General features: G+C 37.1%; 1 protein-coding gene across 1 annotated transcript in view; it reads right to left on the reverse strand.

The window, feature by feature from the left end:
- Positions 1-23,095, reverse strand: part of LOC107687252 (citron Rho-interacting kinase-like) — a gene marked incomplete at its 3' end in the record, with an annotated part of 75,577 nt that overhangs the window by 38,022 nt on the left and 14,460 nt on the right. Inside the window, exons 10-14 of the mRNA XM_016484508.1 lie at positions 19,354-19,540; positions 9,319-9,424; positions 8,061-8,204; positions 5,763-5,882; positions 29-199 (exon numbers count right to left, since the gene is read on the reverse strand). Of these exons, the coding sequence (XP_016339994.1) occupies positions 29-199; positions 5,763-5,882; positions 8,061-8,204; positions 9,319-9,424; positions 19,354-19,540 (728 nt within the window). The remainder of the gene's footprint in view (positions 1-28; positions 200-5,762; positions 5,883-8,060; positions 8,205-9,318; positions 9,425-19,353; positions 19,541-23,095) is intronic.

Genomic DNA, 23,095 nt, shown 5'->3' on the forward strand with positions numbered 1-23,095 from the left:
ACACACACACACACACACACACACACACCTTCTGGATCCTCTGCTGGTATTCGGCTGCTTTCCTCTTGAGCTCTTCGCTGGTCAGCCGTGACTCTCGCAGCTCGGTCTCGTACAGGTCGCTGCGGCGGCGAGCGGCAGACAGGTCCTCCTCCAGCTGTCTGATGGTCACCTGCATCTCCTCCAGCTGAGCGTGATACTCCTGAACACATCATCAGAGAACTCACACAACATGCTCTTCTGGGGAAACTTCAGCGCAGTTACACAACATTACTATAATTAGAACCATAGCACTGTCCAAGAAACATAAACATCACAGCACACGAATATGATGATCAGCCAGTACAGTGCCTGATACAGTGTAATATTTTACATGGTTATGAGCGATGCTATTTTAATATTATCCATATACTATTAAAGTTTTTATTAGCTTATATTTCTTTTTCAGTACATTTAAATTTGTTTAATTTGTATTATTTTCTCTTTTTATTTAATTGATTTCTATTATAATTTATTATTTTGTATATATTTATTATGAAATATTTTTCTTAAATATATTTATTATTTAATTTTAGTGTTTTAAAGTTTTCTGTTACTTGACATTTCTATTTTTTCTTATTTCTTATTATTATCATCATCCTTATTATTATTTTTTTTACATTTTCTAAGTTTTTCATCTAACATTTATATTTACTTGAATTTAATTTCAACTTAATTTCATTTCAATAACATTTTTTTTTTTTTTGGTAACAATAATAACCCTGGTTATTTTCTTATTATTACATATTATTTTTAAAATCATTGATTAGCCTTTTAAAAATATTTTCAGTTCATTTTCATTTTAATTTTTAGTACTTTTATTATTTTAAACTTGTTTCAGTTACTTGCCAACCTTTCTAATTTTTGTCATCTAATATTTATATTTTATTTCAGCTTTACTTCAATTAACAAAATGTTTTTAAGGTAATGTTTTGGGTATCAATAATAACCCTGGTCATGAGCAGGGTTACTTTAGTATTATTTACATAATAACAGTTTCAGCCATTAATTGGCTTTTAGTTTTATATTCTCAGTCCATTTTAAGTTTAGCTAATTGTTTTGTAATTTTATTATTAAAATTTACTATCATTTATTATTTAATTTTATTTCAGCTACTCGCCAACATTTCTATTATTTTTAACATTTTTAAAGTTTTCTTTGCATTTTATTTTTTATTTTAATATCTGCTTTATTTCAGTTAACACTAGTTTGAGGGAGTAAGATGCACTAAGGAATTAAACGAGCGGCTTCAGATAGAGACAAATATAATGTGAATGATTACAGGCTGAGATTCTCGCGAGGTTAATTGTGCTGAGTTTAGAGGTCTGAGAGAAACACACTTTCTCAAGCTCTTCACCTCATTTCAGTTCAGCCAAAGACAGCATCTTAGTTTGGATCCAACGAGGAAATATTTAAGAGACAAATTATGTTTTAGTTGCCAAATTACAGGATTGCTCGATATAGATGTTTGTTCAGAGGGACTGCGATTCACAATCTCTGACTCTCTGAAGGTCCATCATCAAGTCATTTAAAGCTGCTCTAAGTGAACTCTAATGGAAAATATCACTATTAAATGACAGACTTCAATGAATGATTATGTGTTCATAAAATATCACACAGAGCCTGGATAATGCATTAAACAACGAAACTGCTGGTCAATATTTAAGCCTAAATTCTAAATGTATCTGAATTGCATTTGGATTACATAGTTTTATCATAAACAACCTAATAAACTTAATGTTTGATGCATATTTTTCAGTCTTACATAAATTAAACCGTTAAGAAACAGGTCAGATTTCTGCACTCAAAAAGTCACAGCATAGTTTATTATTAACTATTTGTGATCAAATTATTAACTATTTATTAGTTTTGTAATATAAAAAATTAGTTTTGTTTAAATAATCATATTTCAAAATGCATTTATTAAAATTTCTTATAATCAGCTATTATTCATACTTTTATGAATATTGTATATTATATATTATATAAACATGGCTAAAATATGACTAGCTGTGGAACAAGTAATATTCAATCAGTCAAAATGTATTTTTGCATTTCTGCATTACATTTATGATCAGTTCAGTCACTTCTTTCAGAGATGCATCTATCAAAACGAGACATCTCAGTAAAAGAACTTATGCTTTTTAAAGATGCAGCCCTTATTTTGTGTGTGTGTGTGCGCGTGCGTGTGGGAGTGTCAGTGTGCGTGTGAGTGTCAGTGTGTGTGTGTGTGTCTGTGTGAGTGAGTGTGTGAGTGTCAGTGTGTGTGTGTGTGTGTGTGTGTGTGTGTGCGCGTCTGTTTGTGTGTTGATGTGTGTGTGTGTCAGTGTGTGAGTGTCAGTGTGTGAGTGTCAGTGTGTGAGTGTCAGTGTGTGAGTGTCAGTGTGTGAGTGTCAGTGTGTGAGTGTCAGTGTGTGAGTGTCAGTGTGTGAGTGTCAGTGTGTGAGTGTCAGTGTGTGAGTGTCAGTGTGTGAGTGTCAGTGTGTGAGTGTCAGTGTGTGAGTGTCAGTGTGTGAGTGTCAGTGTGTGAGTGTCAGTGTGTGAGTGTCAGTGTGTGAGTGTCAGTGTGTGAGTGTCAGTGTGTGAGTGTCAGTGTGTGAGTGTCAGTGTGTGAGTGTCAGTGTGTGAGTGTCAGTGTGTGAGTGTCAGTGTGTGAGTGTCAGTGTGTGAGTGTCAGTGTGTGAGTGTCAGTGTGTGAGTGTCAGTGTGTGAGTGTCAGTGTGTGAGTGTCAGTGTGTGAGTGTCAGTGTGTGAGTGTCAGTGTGTGAGTGTCAGTGTGTGAGTGTCAGTGTGTGAGTGTCAGTGTGTGAGTGTCAGTGTGTGAGTGTCAGTGTGTGAGTGTCAGTGTGTGAGTGTCAGTGTGTGAGTGTCAGTGTGTGAGTGTCAGTGTGTGAGTGTCAGTGTGTGAGTGTCAGTGTGTGAGTGTCAGTGTGTGAGTGTCAGTGTGTGAGTGTCAGTGTGTGAGTGTCAGTGTGTGAGTGTCAGTGTGTGAGTGTCAGTGTGTGAGTGTCAGTGTGTGAGTGTCAGTGTGTGAGTGTCAGTGTGTGAGTGTCAGTGTGTGAGTGTCAGTGTGTGAGTGTCAGTGTGTGAGTGTCAGTGTGTGAGTGTCAGTGTGTGAGTGTCAGTGTGTGAGTGTCAGTGTGTGAGTGTCAGTGTGTGAGTGTCAGTGTGTGAGTGTCAGTGTGTGAGTGTCAGTGTGTGAGTGTCAGTGTGTGAGTGTCAGTGTGTGAGTGTCAGTGTGTGAGTGTCAGTGTGTGAGTGTCAGTGTGTGAGTGTCAGTGTGTGAGTGTCAGTGTGTGAGTGTCAGTGTGTGAGTGTCAGTGTGTGAGTGTCAGTGTGTGAGTGTCAGTGTGTGAGTGTCAGTGTGTGAGTGTCAGTGTGTGAGTGTCAGTGTGTGAGTGTCAGTGTGTGAGTGTCAGTGTGTGAGTGTCAGTGTGTGAGTGTCAGTGTGTGAGTGTCAGTGTGTGAGTGTCAGTGTGTGAGTGTCAGTGTGTGAGTGTCAGTGTGTGAGTGTCAGTGTGTGAGTGTCAGTGTGTGAGTGTCAGTGTGTGAGTGTCAGTGTGTGAGTGTCAGTGTGTGAGTGTCAGTGTGTGAGTGTCAGTGTGTGTGTGTGTGTGTGCGTGCGCGTAGGGACTGATTGTTAGAGGAAGATGTGGAGATTGAATCGGGCTGATATTGATCGGAGGAGACTGACAGTGAAGGCTGTGTTGTGGATCAGATCTGCCGAGACGTCAACCAGTAAGACACTTAATTACTGCAACATAACGAGAACAAAACATCCAGCATGCTAATAAACACTCACATACAATGGAGGCCTTTTAGTAATCTGCAGTTATCATCAAGCAAACACCAATGTTCTTCAGATGTGCAAGAAATCTAGTTCTCTACAGGTATCTTCAAAAACAACATGTCTACATTATAGCAGCAAACAAAACATGTTAAATTTTACATAAATGTTGGTAGCTACAGCATACACTACTGTTCAAAAGTTTGTGGTAAAAATTAATTAATAATTAAGAAATTAATACTTTTATTCATTAAGGATGAATGAAATTGATCAAAAGTGACAGTAAAGACATTTATAATGTTACAAAAGATTTCTAATTCAAATAAATGCTGTTCTTTTGAACTTTCTATTAATCTGAAAAATAAAATGTATTACAGTTTCCACAAAAATGTTAATCAGCACAACTGTTTTCAACATTGATAATAATCAGAAATGTTTCTTGAGCAGCAAATCAGCATATTAGAATGATTTCTGAAGATCATGTGACACTGAAGACTGGAGTAATGATGCTGAAAATACAGCTGCGCATCACAGAAATACATTACAGTTTAACCGATATTCACACAGAAAACAGCGGTTTTAAATTGTAATAATATTTCACAGTTTTTACTGTTTTTTTTATCAAATAAATGCAGCCTTGGTGAGCTTCTTTCATAAAATCTTTGGCCAGATGTATAGATAGCAATGGAAAACAGGAAACAGTCAGGCTGGAAACATTTTTAAAAACTCAAAACTTTCGCACACAAAACAAAGATCTCTCTTCATCTGAAGGTTCAGTTTGCTGCTGTACTTCTCTGTAAATCCTGCTGGTTTGTGACAAAGCCGTTCTCAGATCCCAACGTACTCTGGGTTTAAAAACAAGCTCGACACAGGTTTGCCAGCACAAGATTATCCACTAATAGCTCAGTGAGTGAAATATTATCCCCCATAATGCCTTGAGCTCATGTTCATGCACACATACATAGAACCAGTAGTTAGTGGACTATGGGTTAGGAGTAGGACTATGTTTGATTGGCAGAAATCTTTTTCCAAGACCAACAAACCATGTTGATCACATCCTACTGGGCAAAATCACAGTGATCACAATGGTTTGTATGTAACCAGAGACTACAGGAAATCAAACCAGTGCAGTAGTCAGGAAGAACACTGTAGCGTGTGTTTGTCACAATCACTGACAGCACATTATACTGAACAAACGACTACATGCGGAAAGGAAAAACACCAATAAACGTGGAAACCGAGGTAAAAGCAACATGATTTGCTTGCAGAGGAACTTAATGATGCGTGATGATTATCGATTAGCCGGCATTTAGACTGGCCTCAATCATTCAGTGCATAGCAACACCCTAGCAACCATCCCGGGTACCCTAGCAACCGCATAGCAACACCTTAGCAACCACCCTGGGTACCCTAGCAACCGCATAGCAACACCCTAGCAACCATCCCGGGTACCCTAGCAACCGCATAGCAACACCTTAGCAACCACCCTGGGTACCCTAGCAACCGCATAGCAACACCCTAGCAACCATCCCGGGTACCCTAGCAGCCGCATAGCAACACCTTAGCAACCACCCCGGGTATCCTAGCAACACCCTAGCAACCACATAGCAACACCCTAGCAAATGCCCTGGGTACCCTAGCAACCGCATAGCAACACCCTAGCAACCGCCCCGGGTACCCTAGCAAACGCTCTAGTAACCACCCCAAGTACCTTATTGGGCAGCACAACTGTTTTCAACATTGATAATAATCAGAAATGTTTTTTGAGCAGCAAATCAGCATATTAGAATGATTTCTGAAGGATCACGTGACACTGAAGACTGGAGTAATGATGCTGAAAATTCAGCTTTGATCACAGGAATCAATTAATAGTAAAATAGCTGTTAAAATTTAAAGCGAGGATCTCACAGTAATGGTGTGGTGAAGTGTGGTTGTTCACCTGCTCCTTGATCTCCTGGAGTTTGTTGCTCTGTCCTCTGATGTCATGGAGGAGCTGGAGAGCTTTATCATCTTCCTGTGACACTTCAACACGAGCCTGCTCCAGACTGCGCTTCAGACTCTAAACACACACACACACACACACACACACACACACACACACACACATCTGTTATGTTGAGATGCAGCGGTGGTTGGAACGCAAGGTCAGAACAAAAAATGAACAGCGTGCCAAGAGTGCTTTTATCAGCGGGTGTATTTGCATTAAAGACAGAACCACACACATCTGTTATGTTGAGATGCAGCGGTGGTTGGAACGCAAGGTCAGAACAAAAAATGAACAGCGTGCCAAGAGTGCTTTTATCAGCGGGTGTATTTGCATTAAAGACAGAACATCAAGAGTGCAGATATGAAACCAAGTCAGTTTTGCTGTTCTAGATATAAAACAATAGATACGTCCATCAGAGAGTGTACTGATAAAGTCCTGCTGTCAGAGGGAAAACACACACTCCTGGGGCCGAGAACTAAACAACTAGCAGTTAGCCAAGGGGTAATCAGCCTTACTTCTTCATCTCAAATTAGACCAATCTAGGTTTATATTTTTCATTTTTTACTGACATAAAAATTTTGACCGGGTTTGAAGAAAAAGAACAGATGTTCAATGTGACCTTGTGATTTTAGTATATTAGTAACAATGTTAATGCAACAATAGTGATGTATTGCTGTACATCTATTATGGATAAGGATGCACACTATATCTGTGACCATGTTAATAAGAGGTGGGAATCACAAGGAGTTTCTTTCTGATTATTTTAGTACGTTGAGGAAGCGCCCAATAATTTTGGATACTCTGTAACTTCTCATTGTCAGTTAGTAGTAATGGCTCGGTTTATTTTTAGATGCATATGATCAAAAGTAATGCTCTGGGGTTCAGTGTGAGTTCATCTACAGTGAGATGAAAGTCGTTTGGCTTCAGCACTTTTAAAAGAGTAGATCTTGATCCCCAAACACAACATTAGTTGTGAATAAAACTTATATATTATTGCATAAAATATTTGTAAATAAACACCATTTGCTTCCCGTGTGCTTAAGAGAACAAAATCTTCACTTCCTGGGAAACTGGTGTAAAGTATCAGCAACAAAAATAATTTAAAAAAAAATGTCCCCACATAATAATGATTTGTGCCTCAGAGCGTGTAGGTGAAATGCAATAACAAATGCTATTCTGTAAGTGTTTCCGTTGTAGTTTGTGTACACGTTTTCTTACCAAATTAAAAAAAAAGATCTGTGCCAAATAAGCACATTTTAAGCACATCTTGGTGTTTCCATGATTTAGGTTTTTTATGCGCTATTCCAAAATTTGCATAAAAATACGTGGATGGAAACAACAAAACAGCAACTGCCTTTCATTTACATACACGAGTCAGTTTGTGTACATTCTGAAATCAAATTACTGCATTTTCCCCCAAACTTTAACACAGCTGAACCAATGCTTATATTCTGGTTTAATTTGTAACTTTGGATAGAAACATAGCTTGTGTTGTGTTGAGGATCAAGATCCATGTAAATATAGCAATTGATGTTTTAGACAATGGATGACTAAAGCACTAAACAACAGTTAACCATCTTTAAGGACCAAAACTGCAAAAATTAAAAATAAATGTAATAATAGGAAAATAAAGAAATAAATGACTTGATAAAACAAACACAATTCATTTTTAATTATATTTAGTCTTAATTTTTACTACTTTTTCCTTTTTTAATTATTTTCTGTATTTATTTTCTAACTTTATTTTTATTCTTTATTTATTATTCTTTCATTTTTTTATTTATTTGCATATTTATTTTTATGAATTATGCACATAAATAAATTGCATTATTTAAATTTGGAAATAAATGACTGTGGGAATAAATACATAAACACTTAAATAAATAAAATTAATTAATTAATTCATGAATTAATTAATTCATAAAAAGAATAAAAAATACAGTTAAAATAACGAAAATCAGAACTAAACTAATTAAAAATCAATTGTTTTTGTTTTCATTTATTTATTTTCCATTTATTACATTTTTTTTAATTAATTTTTTTATTTCTGCAGGTTTGGTCCTCCATACTTTTTTTTCCCCTGATATTTTGCCAAAATTTCTTTAAATCGATGCATCTCTAATTTCTTGGCCTTTGAGCCAAATTATCCTACTCATTTAAAGCACAGATTGCTTGTCTCTATAAATGAAGTGTATTATGATTAATGAATGACTATTATTATACTAGAATGAGAGTCTGAGCATCACTCACGCTGCATTCGGTGATGTAGGTGGCGAGGTCCTGCTCCAGGATGCTCCTCTGGGTCTCGGAGGCTTTGAGCTCCACATCTTTCTGCTGGAGGACTGACTCCAGGTCAGTCATCTTACGCTGAAACCGTGAGATCTCTTGCTCCATCTGAGTAGCCACAAACACAGGAACCAGGTCTAAATGCCATTATCAATCTTTTAGCTATTCATAAACACAATAACCTTTGTCCTTCGTTACTTTTGATATGAAAAAGCATGAGATTTAAAATTCTGTAAATTTCATCACAAAATGCAAACAATAAATGTGGTTGTGACGCTCTTTAATGTGGCCTGTAGTCGCACATGAACCAATCATCTCTTCTGCTTTACTTCTAGTTACAGCACCAAATAAACAAGACTGAACATCAGAATTTGTTGAAAAAAGCAGAACAACTTACTGAAATAAACCATTTCTCATTTAATCGATCAATCAGTCAGCGTTTCAACCGCAGAAAAATGTCAATAAAACAGCTTGTAAACAATGTCACGTATAACGTCACATTTACCTCAGGAAAGCCATTCAATGTCCATAAACTCATTAGTTGGCTAGAAAAATAACTCTAGAGAGGAGCATTTTGATTAATATGTCCACTATATTACATATTCATTATATTTTTACTTAACCTGTTCTTCAACATTTAATGTAGGTTTGAAAAAAATCTAACATTTTATAACAGCCACCGTTTAAATATTTATATTTCAACAACAAATTGGAGTAGAAACAGAATATCCTTTAAAAAATGATTATGATAAAAACTGCTTTATGTGCAATTTAAATGTTTGATACGAACAAGTTGTTCATTTTAACTTTATAATATTACAGTAATGTACCAAATGACAGGGTTCTTTGGAAGCTTGTTTCCATCACAGAATAAAAAATAAAATAAAAAAAAAGTTAATTCCAACTTTTTAATCTCAAAATTCAGACTTTTTTCTCGAAATTCTGAGGTTATATTTCATAATTCAGATTTTCTTCCTAGCGATTTTTTGCAACTCACAATTCTGAATTTTCTTCACAGAATTGCTAATATAAATGCAAAACTGCAAGATATAAACTCGCAATTCTAAAAAGAAAAGTCTGAATTGTGAGATGCAAACACAGTTCTAAGTTTTGGGAGAAATTGCAAGGAAATGTACAAGTTGGTGTGTTAATGCAGTTTAACTTATCCCAGTTTATTATCTGTATTCATTCAGACTCTACCCAGAAATCGCTGTGCTCTTACCTTGTGACATTTGTCTTGAGTGTCTTGCAGTTCTTTGCTTTTGAGGTGCAGTTTTTTTTCCATGGAGTTGGTCTTGGCAGGAGAGTTGAGCCCTGTGCCAACCGATCTGATTACACAAGGAAAAACACGCCTAATCAGAATCATAATACACATGCATGTACATTAACACTCATCTAGTTATAAATCTCCAAGATAAAGCCAGAAGGAGTGTGTGAGAGGTTTTGTTTTTCCTGGGAATGTAGGGAATATCACACTCATGCATGTCTGCTCAGCCTTTCACATTCATTACGCACTCCATTAGTTTCATGTGAATGTGAATTCATTCAAAACCAAAGAGCATCATCTTTATGTGGCGTCTATTAATTAACATGACATGAAGTAGACGTTAGGGAACATTCTCATCAGGAACACTAACCGCAAGTGTCACCAAACCACAAGCAAATGAAGCAGAAAAACACATGAACTGATACCTAGTTTCATGAGTAAACACATTGTGCTGCATCAGATCAACCACAATTCAGTGCACAAATGACATACAGTTGTGCACGATTCAGATTTTAATTAGAATTGAGGTTTCAAAAAGGATGCAGAACTGTAATTTTAATTTCAATTAATTGTAAATCTACTTCACAATCAAATTCAAAGAAATTGGTAACTTTACAATAAGGTTCCTTTAGTTAACATTAACTGACAATGAACAACATTTCTGCAGCATTTATTAGACTTAATGTTAATTTTATAACATTTACTAATACATTTTTAAAATCAAAAGCTGTATCTGTTAACATTAATGCACTGTGCTCTTACGTGAACAATTAACAATTGTATTTATTTTACTGACAAAGGCTAATAAATACTGTACAATCATATAGTTCATAGTTAGTTCACGCTAACCAATGCATTAACTGATGTTAACAAATGAGACCTTACTCAAAAGTGTTACAAAGAAATTAATATAACTGTATTTTTTACCTTTGTCAAGATAAACTTTACAAAATATGCTTGAAATGCCACCTTTAGATATTTGTATTTAGTTTATACATTTCATCATATTTATTAAATGTACTTTTGTGGAATAGGGTGGAAGAACACATTTCCCAGAATGCATTTTGCATATGCAAACCTGGGACTGAAATTCAGAAAACTGTGAAGAAATAATGAATGTAAAACTATGACTGCTTCCACACAGGTTTCCCAAACACTCCTCCCAACCCTTTGACTCCGCCCTATGTCTGCCATTGGTCAGTCAAATTGATAGACTCCTCCCACACTCACTGAATCAGAAACTGATAAGCAATATTTGGAAAGCAGCACAAATGCTCTTCAGGAAGCCAAAGTACCAATGGATTTCAGTTGAAAAGTTCTCACAGAGGAAACCAAGACACAAAGAAATGGCTAAATATAGAGAAGCGACCGCCTACGACACGTGAACCTCAGAACAAACTAACAAAGACAGAAAACAACTTGAGCTCCCACATGCATCATATGCCAGTGATTCAGAACTGATGAAATGTTGTCTGACGGAAAAACATGTTCCAGAAATAAAGAGTGAAATCCCAGCCGCTGCACAAACAGATGGAGAGAGAATAAAACTGACAAAAATACTGCAGCGGAGAAAAGATGAACCAATCGCAGCAGCTCGTGAATATTTGCTCTGACCGTCGTCAGTCCTGAAGACCTTTAGCTTGAGCTTAAATCCCATTAGAAACACAGTCAACAGTATTCATGTGCACAAAGTGTTTAGTCTGCTCAGTGTTTCCTGCTAAAGGAGACGTCTGAAATAGAGAGAAGTGCATTTTGGCCAAGCTTTTCTAATATGGTGTGTCCCTCACAATGTTTCAAAGTCCATTCCTTGAGCTTCCTCTGGATAAATTCCCATCGAAGAACTTCAGCTCTTCCTGCATCCCAGAAAATAAAGGAAGACATTTACAGATGCTATCGGCTTCAACTACCTCTGGTGAACAAATAAACTACAGAAGAGCACTGAAGAGTACAGAATAGCACATCGTAGTATAGTACAGTACAGTATAGTGTAATAATTTTGGTCAATATTGTCACAAACATACCGTCACAATTATTTGTTATTATTATTTTTGGAAACATCACACATTTATTACTTTAAAAATGTTCTTAAAACAGCAACTTTACAGCCGTAAACAGAAAAACAATCAATCAGAATTCAATAATTCTCTTAGATTTTTAGACGGAGGCAATTACCAAATCCACGTGTTTATCACACCAGTGTACATATTTTGCGACAGCAAATCAAAGCTATTAATTATGAAGGCTATAATTCAAAATAAACGGATAATATTATCTTTTCTTCAAAACTATCTAAAGAATTTTAATGTGTGTGAGAATAACATTTAATGCTATTTCAGGCCTTAATTTTCACATTTCATGACTTGTACTGTTTTTCAATGCTCTGCTGAAACCCTGTATTAGCAATATTAAAGTCAGTGGAGTTCAGTTATTTAGTGTCCTCGTGCGATAGTTTCAAACTGAGAAATACAGGCAGAATTGATCAAAAAAACACATGTAAATGTATAGCAATGTAAATGCACTCCAGTCTAGTTTCACTAATCTTGGTACCAACTACTGACATTTTAGACATTATTCTTTGCCTCACGTCTGTACAGAACACAAAACCAGGGCTCCAGAAGAAAAAAATAAATAAATAGAAATCACATTCATTTCCTCCACAGAGCACTATAATGTATAAACCTTTAAAGACTCCAGATTCATCACGCGCTCTGAGGATGCTAAGCTTCTGTAGAGGCACACGTGAGCTTCATTTTATGACCATCAATCATGTTTGAAAGCCAAACTGCTGGTGAATACACTAAACAATAATCGGAGAATTCGCTGTTACCATGGAAACAGAAAGAAGGCTCAGTGGTGACCGCCCACTCCCATGAAGCATTGCGGCTGATGTAATCCAATCAGTCTGCCTACACTCACAAACTACTTGTTTACTATAGCTACATTTATTTCTAATGAAAGTTCAACTTTATACTTTTCAATATTTCAAAATTGCACAGTTGTTTCTGGTTTGATTCCATTGACCTTGATGCACTAAAATAAATAACTACAACTAAAATAAAAAATTATAAAAATGTTATACAAAATTACTAAAACTTTAAATGAAAATTAAAAATAAAAATACTTCAAAATATATTCAAAATATTAATAAAAACTATAATAAATAGCTTCAATATAGTAGTTATAGTACAGTATAATAGTAATCTCAATGACAGCAAATTAACACTGGTTAGCAAAACTGCTCACACATTACGATTTGGATGCTGTGAAATCAGTTTCATTTTTGCATAAGTCTGTTTTATTTTTCCCAGAATTCTGTGTTTTCCATTTTAATTTTTCTGGATTCCATTTTAATGGTATAATGACATTTTTATAAATCCAAAAGAATGCCTAATCAATTGAATAAAACATGAAACTTGAATCAATTTAATAACTTATTAACATTTCAACAATAATACTTCACTATGATTTTTTTTTTTTGTTTGTTTTTTTTGGAAATTGTGTTGTCTGTTTTAATTTTCCTGGATTCTGTATTTTATGATTTAATAAAAATGTATCATCAAAAACATTGGAAAGTAAATGAATGCATAAAACTTTAACAAATTAATCCATCTTTTAAAATGTAATCAAATAATTTGAACGATTCCTTTTATTTTTTTTGGCAATGTGCAGCTCAAGAGGTTTATGTTTTAAATTAAAACAGATGAAAAACTGTGTTATATTCCTTAAAAATTAATGTTTTAATAAACTGTATTATTATTATTTCAAGAAGTATGTTCTACATGCAGAATTCCTATTTACATAGTCTTTTTGTGCTTTAATAATCACAGGTACTAGTCCATATCACAGTTTAATTCCAAAATTCTGTGACATTCTGCTTTATACAGTAAATTATTGTATCTGTGTAATAATTACATCTGTGTTTTCCACATCGTTGAAACCTAATTGTGATTATGGGAGCATGACGGCACGTGTCCTCCTATCAAAACACAACTGAAAGAGCTGTGAAATGGAAAATCTCGACACTTCCAGACCCCCTCGAGAGCATCTAAACGCACACAAACACACCCAGCTCTAAACATGCTTTCCACGGCATCATACCAGTGGGGTCTAACCAGATTAGAGGTTCTGCCTGTTTGCTGTAAAGCAGTCCATTACCCAGCGCTTACAGACTTCCCTTCGGAGAAACCGACGCGTCCCAGGGGTCTGATCAGAACGGCCCACAACCCACTCGATTATGGGGCGCATGCGTGTGTGTTTGGGCTTAAAGTGTAATTATAGGCTATGCATTTCAAACTGAGCCCTTTGAGAAATTATGTGTTCTTAGAGAAAATCCTATCTCAAAGGGAAATATAAACTGCAATGGGAAAATATCTTTGACCTTTGAGAATTACATTTCACATTAGGCTTCAGGTGGAATTCAATTATTACAGCATTGATATCGAGCTATTGATAATTCAAGGCAAACTTGCAGAAGCGCGTCAGAGCATCTTGCTCTTTTCGCCTGAAGTGGGCGGCAGTCACATTGACTAACTCTGGGCATCTGCGGCGGATGTAAACACACTTACGCATTCTGTGAATACAGCAGCTATCGATCTGCTGAAGCGCTGATGCATTCCTACATTGGCTATTCTTAGCGCAGCTGACTGACAAAGACGAGGCTGACTCACAGCCTATGTTCGGTAACTGTTCGTCCTGCGGCGACGCTGTCAACCCGCGGCGCTCACACACGCTGCGCTGCATCGATCACATCGAGAAAGGTCAGGCAAACAAGTGTGGCAGGGAGCATCTAAGTGACCATCCACCGATACAGATTTCATAGCGTTCATGAAGAACGAGGACTTTCACACACACACACAGAATCAGCAGATGAACTGCACTGGTCTTTGGACATTTGCTCTGAAAATAACACTTTTTTCACTAAATGAACAAGGAATCATATTTAAGGATTGCCACATACAAGCACCCAATATACTAAAAAAAATGACAGAAAATAGACAGTTTGAATTGATTCTAATCTTGAACACTAAACATGTTTTTTGCTGCTTACATTTAAATGAGAGACACTATTAAAACATCTGAACACTCACATAAGACAAGCAAAAATCGCACAATCTTCAGGAATCTTACAGGACAAATGTGACCCTGGACCACAAAACCAGTCACAAGGGTCAATTTTTTTTTAAATTGGGATTTATACATCATCTGAAAGCTGAATAAATAAGCTTTCCATTGATGTATGGTTTGTTAGGATAGGACAATATTTGGACAATATACAACTATTTGAGAATCTGGAATCTGAGGGTGCAAAAAAATCAAAATATTGAGAAAATCATCTTTAAAGTTGTCCAAATGAAGTTCTTAGCAATGCATATTACTAATCAAAAATTAAGTTTTGATATATTTACGGTAGGAAATTTACAAAATATCTTCATGGAACATGATCTTTACTTAATATTCTAATGATTTATGGCATAAAAGAAAAATGTATAATTTTGACTCATACAATGTATTGTTGGCTATTGCTACAAATATACCCCAGCGACTTAACACTGCTTTTGTGCTCCAGGGTCACATATAAAAAGTGCACTAGAATCAGCACAATACTTAATTTAGCATTTTTTCCCCTCATCTTAATAAATAATTAAATTATTTGCTACTTATAATACTTTTATTTGGAAGCCTAAATGCATAATGTATTGTAATGTAGTTAGTATATTTATTTATTTATTGTTTATTTTGGGGGGACATTTTTTTGGTAAAGTTTAAGAATGTATATTATAACTGCAATGGAAAAATATTTGACAATTTAAATATTTCATGAATATTCACTGTCACCTCGTGCAAAAAGGAACTACACTTACCTGCTAAATACTTGATCAGACAGCTGAGAATTCATATTTGCTAAGCTCGATGTTAATCGCCAGGACACGATCATATTCATGATAACTGCAATAAGACCTCAAACCAGTCGCAAACACTAGTATGCTTTTAAATCAGCATGCAAAAAAACAAATCTACTCAAAGTGATTGGGGTGGCTGGAGTGAGTCACGTACTTTAAACCCATGTGATAAAACGTGTCTAACATGTCAGCAGCCATCCACATATTAAGAGAAGAATAGAAGAAAACCATCCTATCACTGTTTCCAGATCAGATACGGTCAGAATCATAAAGCACAGTATCAAAATACTTCAGATAATCAGAGGGTTTGTCGAGGTGAAGCCGTGAAAACTCCTACTGGAACCGAAACACGATAACGTCGCTCAACGTCGGCCAACAATAATAATTCTATCATCATTTACAAACCGTAAAGATGCTTTAGGAGCCGAACAGCCCCTGGTCACTGTATGGAAAAACACTGCGTGAACAGACAAATGTCAACATGAGGGAAAGAGAATGAGGACAATATCTCATTATTGGACAAACTATTCATTTACTGACAAACCAGTTAGTCTTTGAATTATCCAAGCAATTAGAGCACTGACTCAACCAAAAACAAGCCGTCTCTCCAGAGACACTTCAGCATGACATTCATCATATCATTAATGCACTTTTACTACACAATGGGGTAAAATGTTAAATGCGACTAAAGAGTGCGCAGCGTTTGCGGTTGTCTTTTGCTTTGTTTTGGGAGTCAATTAGTTGTCAGTGACAAATGTTGGCTGATTTTACTGTCAACGCTGACAGATATATAGATGCGGCTTACATTTGTATTTCAGTTTCAAATCAATGGGATTAATATAGTTGCATTTATGCATTAAGCAGACGCTTTTATCCAGAGTGACTGACATTAGATTCAAGTTTACATTTGATCGGTTCATGTATTTCCCTGGGAATTGAACCCATGACCTTGGCATTGCTAGCGCTGTGCACATCATATTCAGTATCTGAACAACATTTACTAGTGTGTAAATTAGGGCTGTGCGATTAATCAAAATCGTCATAAAATCGCGATTTGAGCTTGCGCGATTTCTAAATCGCGTTATAGCACGATTTTACCGCGCCCACGACCTCCCGCAGTATGCTATCCGAACCAATTAGAATGCAGCGCGCCTAAATGGAGCACGAGAACAGAACAGACCGGGCAGGCATACAAACGTAAGGACAGGTTCACACACTCCGTCTGTGGTGCGTATTTTTCCGCGCCCATGTTAACGGATCAGAGCGTTCACACTGCATGCGATTGCGGTCCGGCAGTGCGCTCTAGGAGCGGTGCATCTGCAGCAGTCATGCTGCGATCGTTTCCGCACGGAGTCTATTTCTGCTGTGCTGCACGCGCTGAATTAAAGTGGCAGCGCATTATTCGCGGTAAAAATTAACATGGATTGACACGGAAATTAGTAATTACACCATAAATGCATATAATTAAAGTCTACTGTTTCAGTCAACACATGGCTTTTTGGCTAGATTTAAAACAAGGAAAAGTGCACTTTTAGATAAACAAGGCAATAATAGATGGCACTCGTGGTGGTAGTTAAAGTTATATTTATTGAGTTTAAACGTGAATATGTCTATGAAAGATTGTATTACTGTACTGTGATAAAAGAGAATCACAATGCTGAAAAAGCATTTTCAGAAACAACGTTTGGATTTGAAATCAAAATAATGGATAAATGTTGTGTTTGTGGTAAACAGCCGCGGCTCAGGAGCGGACTGCAAATGTGTCCTGTGCGAAAAGCAAAATGAGTACGTGCTGCTTGCTTTTGACCGAAATAACATGCTTCACTTCTAAAACTCCCTTATATTTCCAGATTTCCAATGCACATTTCACCAGACATTTTACCCAATTACTGTGACACATCTTGTCCTGGTGAATCTGTTAATAAGGAAAGAGACACACAACATCTTTGGCACGACAGATCTAGTGAGCAAACACACAAAGGTTGCATGTGAGGGGAGTCCACACGTCACAATAGCGCCACTGCAACCCGATCAGACACGACTGGACTGTAAATCAACAATCCTAATGTACCTGAGATGTTTATCTATTGCACTGCCTGATAATGCAAGTGCAGTACAAAAAGAATGCATGTCTGTGCATTTATGAAAGAGATGTGCGGTACATGATGCATGCATCATGACACAATGCATGCATTTCTGAAGCGTGCGTCAGTGAGAGCGGTTTACTACCGGTTTTCGCTCATTACAGATGTTCTGTTTGCCTCAAGACGGATCCAGCGCTCTCATATCGCAGCGCATCTCCAGAGGAGCCCATCCACCAATCAGCAGCTGCGCTTCTGCATTAACATTCCCACGCTCCTCTGCTGGAGCCGCTTGTGTTGCATTCGGCGGATTTCATGGTGCTGGAAATGCTATATGAAGAAGACTGCAACAACGTGACACACGCCTGGACAAATACGCATTTCAGGATTAAAGAGAGAAGAAGCGTATGAATGGATGGAGAGACGGAGGGGGAGCGTGTGAAGAAAACTCACTCTGGTTACCATAGAAATGCATTCTGGGTTCATTCTCATTCTGACTAACATTTATAAAGCTTCACCTCACCCTCTCTTTTTCCCTTCAGTTCCTTGGGGGGGGGCGGGGGGACGTGATATTTATGGCTCATCTAGGATCAGATTCCTGACCGAGACCTTCACTTGATTCGACACATCATGATCATACAACACGCTTGAATGCATTTAGAGACACAGGGAAACACTGGGCAGCACATCACACACACACACACACACACAAACACATTACTGTAATGCATCCAGATGTTTTACTTTCGAGTCATTCTCATTATTGCAATACAGTTATTGTGATTAAAATCAACAAATTAAAGCACAACCACAACCAATGATGTTTAAATACTTTACAATGATTTTCCACATTACATATTTTTTATTGCATTATAGTGATGAGAACTGGGGTCAAATAAAATAAAAATGAAATAAATGATGTTAAAAAATCATTACGGTAATGAGAATTTGTTTTACATTATGGTAATGACAATTGGGGGGGGGGGGTGAAAAAAATTACATTAAATTTAATTAAAAAAAACATCACAGTAGTGACAATTCATTTTGCATTATAGTAATGAGAATTGGGGAAAAATTAACATTATAGTAATGAGAAATGTTTGCATTATGATAATGAGAATTGGGGAAAAATTTAATGAGACAATATTGTTTTTTACGGTGATAAGAAGTTTTGCATTATGGCAAAGAGAATTCAAGGAAATTTAAATAAAAAAATATTATAGTAACGAGAAATGTTATTGTAATTATAACTGGGAGATGAAAAATTTAATTACATTTTTAAAAATGTTTACATTATGTAATAAAGAACTGGGAAAAATTAAATATAAAATGGAAAAAATATATTACAGTAATGAGAATTATGTTTGTATTATAATAATGAGAATTGGGGAAATTAGCTTAAAATTAAACTAAAAATATTACTGTAATGAGAATTTTTTGGCATTATGGTAATGAGCATATGGTTTTCATGCTTTTCTTCTGATTCAGAGATGAAACACAACCCAGACATGTTCTTAACAGATTATTGCGAGATTCACCGATCAAAACACCAAACCGAACGATCAGACGCAAATGCAAACCAAAACAAACAGACTGAAGGTTGACCACATCGCAGCAAACACAGAGCCGATCACGTTACAGTGTTTACATACTGGCTTTCATTGTGCTACAGATCATATCACACACACACACACACACACACACACACACACACACACACGCGCCAGACGAGGATTTCCCGTTCCCCTGCATGCACATGGCAACACGTGCATGAGATATTCTGAGTCTCCTGATATAAAAACAGCGGTGCGCACACGCGGCTCCCTCTCATTCATCTTAAAGACATGTGAAGTGAGAGAACCGCCGCTTTCCCCACACGAGCAATACCTCGCATTCAGCCACAATGTTGCCTGGTGACAGTCGCCGTGGTGATGTGGCCGTCTCCGCTCCAATGGACCACCTGTGACTAGACTAGTAAAATCAGCGTGCGTGTTTGTGTGTGTACTCACTCAGACTTGGCCAGTGTGCTCAGGGCCCGACTGAAGCACCACCCTACAAAGGGCAGGTCTCGTCCGTGGAAGCCTGAGTGAGGATGATCTCGCTGGGCAGCGGCTGCGGGGTGGGGGGGCCTCTCGGGCTCCTCGAAATTGGAGGTGTCATCCTCAGAACACAGAGACGGAACGAACGGAGGGAGCGCTGGAGGAGACGAGAGGAGAAAACCTGTGAGGTGGTCGGTGAGAAAAACAGACTGGAGGGAGGGAGAGAGAGAGAGAGAGAGAGCTGCATAAACAGCTGTATTGACACACACACACACACACACACACACACACACAGTATCTGCCGCTGGGGGGTTTTTGTTCAAACATTTACACAATTGGTTTATTTATCTAAAAAACACCAAAACAACAACAAATCACAGAAGGATCTAACAAACACTACATCAGTGGCACGAGCACATTGACTGCATGAGCCACGTGATGATTTCAGCACACACTCAGAGCGGTTCATCAGCTCATCTGAATATGTTAATCATCTCGATTTATCTCAGGAAACTGACAAAATGACATTATGATTGCAATAACAAGCCTTTGAGCTGCAGGTCAATTCAACATACAATCAACCATAATCACATCAGATGCACAGAAATAACAACGGTCTTTATTTTTAGCGATATTTTTCATGTGGTAGCAGTCAAACAATATGAATTTTATAAGTGATCAAAATGTATCTAGAGAGCAAGATGACTGCAAATAAATAGGGCAGTTTTTTGTTGCCAACATGAGTATTTCAGGTCAAAACATTTACATTTATATAAGGTAAAGTATGTTTTAGATGCTATAACAAATGATTAAAAACGGTTTAACAAAAAAGTTTTACTGCATACAATTATTTTTTAGCATTTTTAATAATTTTTGTATAATAATTATATACATAATAATTATGTATATATACATACACAAACAAACACACATACATATATATATATACATACATGATGTATAAGGATTTTCAACAGGCAAATTTTAAATAAAAAAAATAGTAATATCTTTTGTAGTTGTTCAAACATTAAGAATGTTGTGTACATATAAATTAATATTAAAATTTTAAATTAAGTGATACTTGCATTTTTTTTCAGTGGATACGCCGTCATTTTTGCTCATAAAGGTAAGAGTAATACATCATTCGTAACTGTAAAGAGCCTACGTTTATTTGTGTGCACTCACAATATCAACAAAACGTTGTGCTTTTATAAAATAAAGAAAACAAACATGAGGCGCTTTCTGCCGTCTCGTCTTGAACAGGAGCGCTTCACAAAAATGAACCACAAAAACTCTTTCATTATAATCATAATCCGTAAAGATGCACTTCTCTCTAAAGGCGCGTCTAATGAGGAGATGGTCAGTCAGGGTCGGCAACTTCATCCGACACCGACTCAGAAAACACTAGTTTATTAGTAAATAATTCAAATATCTCCTCACTATTTCCCCCTGACACATTTATGGTAATTACTTTTGCTGGTGCTTTGTGGCAAGCTTAAGCCTATTGCGCGAATTTGAACGCAGAACTCTTCAGCTGCGCTGATGGCACACTCCATGCTGCTGCTGCTGCGGGACAATAAACACCGTCGAGCCACTCTTGGCAGTCGCGGCAGTACGGTCTCGTGTTGTTTCCACCAGCGCGGCAATTTTTTTTCAATCGCTAACTGATGGATGTCTAAAATATAAAAATAAGGAGAAGCCTAAAACATTCCCGAGGCCCGGCCCGCGTCTGAACTATGACGTGAAAATTGGCCCGAAGCCTGGCCCGAGGGGCGTAAAAAAGTCGGGGCCCGTCAGCCCGGGCTGAAATGCAGGAATCTACTGAGAATGAAACACGACTGCCCCCTACTGGTAATGTACTTCATGTGCCAGAGAACTTCACAACGGGCCGCGTCTTGCCGCGGCGGGCAGGTCATGGGATCCCTTTCCCTGTGGAGCGCATTTTTAAAGGCCACATCTGTATCACGATGATACAGGGGTTGCGATACGATATGTTGCGATACATTGCAATACTGTAAGCAATGCGATATATTGGGTATTTCTTATTTTAGGAATAGGATATGATTTTAGGAAAGCTGTTATTAAGAACACACCACCATCTTAGCAAAAAATAAATACAAAATTTAACCAGAACACAGTGGGATCTGCATTTGCATTAATCAGTCCCTGTAACATTCAACGTTATTGAACCACTTTTTGTGCAGTACGAGTAAAGGGGGAAAAATTAAAGTGCTTGCAGGATTCTTTAGTTAAATGTATAAAATGTAAGCTTTTATAAACAGACCATATATATTTTTAGACCCTTCTTTAAAATGTTCACACTTTAAGATTACAATTGTAACATACAATGTCATAACATTTTGATCTGAACAAAAGAATTACATCTGCTTAATATCAATGAAAAGTAAAGTGCTTGCAGGATTCCTAAAGAAAACAAAACAATTGTAAAACAATAAAATATATAAAGATGTTGAACATTCTCAGAACCCTTTAACTTGGATTTCACAGGTTTTTCAGTTTGTATTTATGTTCAGCATGGAATCGCCGAGATCACAACACGAACACCGCCCCAACTGCACAAAACATTTTCACATTTTTAATAATTAACCTACAGGACGAGCATATAGGCTTATGCATTTATGTATTTATGAAGAGAACAGATGAACAGAGACTGTGCTTCACTTTTCATGTTCAACACCAACACCAGTGACAGCGAAGGCCACTAAAAACAACAAAACATGCTAGGGCTGGGCAAAAAAAAAAAGATTTCTCGATTTTAATAGATTCTAATTTTTATGAACCAATATCGATTCTTAAACCCCAATCGATTCTGTTTTTAGTTGATGAATGAACAGTACATATAGTGCGCCTCCCATCCAGTAAATCGCAATGGGCTATGCTCTGTGCGTTGTTACTTTTGATATGAAACAGTCTTAGATTTCAAATTATGTGTGCATATGTGGCGTGATGGATCGCTGTAGACACCTCAGTTTAAGCGAAGTGGCAGCGCACATGAACTGATCATCTCTTTTGCTTTACTAGTGGGTACTCACCTGTACATAATCAAAGGCATAGCAAAAGACTGGTGACAGTTTTATTTTTGATCTGGAGACTGATGATCCCGCGCTCTGCTGCCACACTGGACAGGGGTGAGAATTACAGTTATAAATTACAATAGCTCACCCTCAGTGTAATCTGTCAAAGTTACGGACGGCCTTCAGATTTTTCCATCACTGCTAAAAAAATTCCGTCAATGACAGAAAATTTTCGGTTAACGCAACCTCTGGTCCCGGGGCAGACATTACCACAAAAGCCGAAATAATGCCAAACTTCAGCTTTGTACACCGAGTTCAGAAATAAGAAGACTGCTATCTAGCTGTTGGGATATAAACTCAAAACAAAACAACTGTCATGAATCTTGTATGATTTTTTTTTAAATATCGATATTGCGTTTTTGAGAATCAATACAGTATCGCCAAACAAAATATCACAATACTCACGTGTATCGATATTTTCTTACACCCCTACTTTGCTGAGCGCAAAAAAAACAATAAGCTATACAAAGCAAAACGCCATTCTGTTCGTAAACACATAAGTCAGCATAGGCCTAGTTCTTTAATAAATCAGTCAAACAGATGATGAATCAGTGTGAATCAAACACAAGAGTCATTGGTCTGAATCACGGACTGAACATCCTCACTGAATCAGAACG

The sequence above is a fragment of the Sinocyclocheilus anshuiensis genome, unplaced genomic scaffold (genome assembly GCF_001515605.1).
Source record: "Sinocyclocheilus anshuiensis isolate Anshui unplaced genomic scaffold, SAMN03320099.WGS_v1.1 scaffold745, whole genome shotgun sequence".
Classification (NCBI taxonomy): Eukaryota; Metazoa; Chordata; class Actinopteri; order Cypriniformes; family Cyprinidae; genus Sinocyclocheilus; species Sinocyclocheilus anshuiensis.